Source organism: Schistocerca cancellata, chromosome 8, assembly GCF_023864275.1.
Source record: "Schistocerca cancellata isolate TAMUIC-IGC-003103 chromosome 8, iqSchCanc2.1, whole genome shotgun sequence".
Taxonomy (NCBI): Eukaryota; Metazoa; Arthropoda; class Insecta; order Orthoptera; family Acrididae; genus Schistocerca; species Schistocerca cancellata.
In genome coordinates, this window is record NC_064633.1 from 347,611,423 (window position 1) to 347,613,618 (window position 2,196).

Below are 2,196 nucleotides of genomic sequence, written 5' to 3' on the forward strand. Positions count from 1 at the left end.
TGCAAAAACTCATAACATCTTTGTCCTTAGGTGTTAAGATGGAAAATAATCACATAGGAGAAAATACACCAACAACCAGTTATCTAAAGAACATAGTAAATAAGCACAGTGATGAAGCTGAAGATGTTTTACCGAGTTGATAGGAAACATATGTTAGAGTAAGGAAAATTCATGAACTTCAAGCAAAAAATAATTACTGCTTGTCAAAGAATGATACACCAGACAAAGGAAAAACTGGAAGAAAACTTGTTTGGACAAAGCTGAAATGTTAAAGTTATTTCCCTTTCCATTTCCTAGTATCATTTATCTGCATCTTACATGCAGTTTTGAAACAAGTAAAAGTGCATGAGACATACAACTTGCTTTGTTACTCATCACTTTTTCAGCTCAAAATAAAATAGAAATTCAGTTTAAAATTTAATAATTTTTTTTTTGGAATGACAGCAGATATGCTGATGGTAGGGTAATGCAATTGTCAACTGTTTGAACAATGAAGTGGCTGACTACATCAGTGCTGAAGAGCATCTATCTCTTTACCTTCTTCCACTAAGTACAGTTGATCGTACACTTGACTGTGGGGGAGAGTTGCAGAAGAACATAACAACTTAAAACCTTTTGGTTTCTTGGTATTATTTTGCATACATACAGCTTTGTTTGAACTAACAATCATGTCAGACATGATTAAAAAATTCTTACATTTATTGCAATGGCACACACTGGGCCATTAAGGCAACACAACTTCAGGGGATAAATGTTTCCAAATAACAAAATTAAAATGAACAGCTACACAGTTTCTCATTTTCACTACCTTCTTTCTGCTGTGAAGCAATTACTTGTTTATCTTCCATGGATGCAATTTCATTCCATTGGAATCTTTCAGTTTACAACTGCCATAGGTGGCTACACAGACTAATTTTTTACTGTTGTAATGATAGTAGATATACATGCCATATTATTGTATGTTATCATCTTCTGTTGTTACAGAACAACCTCAGTTACTTACACTTTAAGGAGAATGCATTTGAGGAAAGCGTAAAATCGCAAAAAGTCAATATCGCTGGCCAGTTGACCTATTTCTCACCAGAAGACAAAACTCTAGTTTTATCAATAGACACATTAAAAATAGAGAAAACTATTCCTAACATTCAGAATTATCAGTTTCTTCAGCAAAGGGAAATAAGAGATGGATCTCAGAAGACTTGTAAGGATTGGAAAGTTCTCCGAATTAGATAGAAGTTTCTCTTTGTGGCGTGTTACTTTGATTCCACATGTTATCGATTCCTATTTCCTGATTCAGATTCAGGGGGAAATGACAAATGTGTATGTTTCAAACTGAATTAAATAAATATTATGAACGCATAAAATTTTTAGTGCTGGTGTATTTCATTGTTAACATTTGACCATCATAGTGAGATACAACAATTTACTATTGTATTTACATATGACTCATTGTATTTATTTGGGTCTGTGAGGGTTGCACTATAACCTTAAATTATTTTTGAGAACTTTACTGTGTGAAATAAAACAAAATTTGACATCAACAACTGCTGCTGTCTTTGATCAGGTAGATTGAGAATCAATTCTATGCTGACTGAATGTTAGTGATTAAGTCTTGTTCTACAATCACCTCTGAACTGGTAGCAATGCACTACCAACTACAAAGTAATATATCTATATAGGCAATGACCAACAAATATCACACATTTTAAACACTGCATTTATTAAGTAATAATCACAAAACTGACTTGTAAAAACTTGAGATTTTCTTTTGGTATTACAAAATAAAAATGATTCTCAAAATTTCTCTACGTCTTTCAACAATTTTCCAAAATTGAAACAAATTACCGCTGTATAAGTAAACAGGCAAGTAATTTTAAAACACATAAAAAAATATTTTTCATTCATTTTATATCAAAATATTTCTTAGAGAAATACCAGCAACATTATACTAATGGAAGCACCAGCTTCCAGAGCTACCTGGTCCTCAGCTTCACCTTGATTCCATTCATGGGCCGAAGGATGAGCTCTGCAGTGACTTTCATATTTTCACGTCTCTCTACAGACTCAATGACATAGTTCCGCAATAGTGAAGAGAGGACAGTCTTCTCTTCCAGCAGTGCAAATTTTTGCCCTAAAAGGAAGAAAAATACTTAATTATAATCCATTTCTGGAGTACAACTCTCAATATCCCTAACG

The 2,196-nt window shown here is 33.2% G+C and overlaps 1 protein-coding gene across 1 annotated transcript in view; it reads right to left on the reverse strand.

Moving 5' to 3' along the window:
* Positions 1-1,359: 1,359 nt before the first annotated feature.
* The window catches only part of LOC126095080 (cytochrome P450 4C1-like), a 131,301-nt gene continuing 130,464 nt past the window's right edge, over positions 1,360-2,196 (reverse strand). The window contains exon 12 of the mRNA XM_049909763.1: positions 1,360-2,131. Within this exon, the coding sequence (XP_049765720.1) occupies positions 1,974-2,131 (158 nt within the window). The 3' untranslated portion in view covers positions 1,360-1,973. The remainder of the gene's footprint in view (positions 2,132-2,196) is intronic.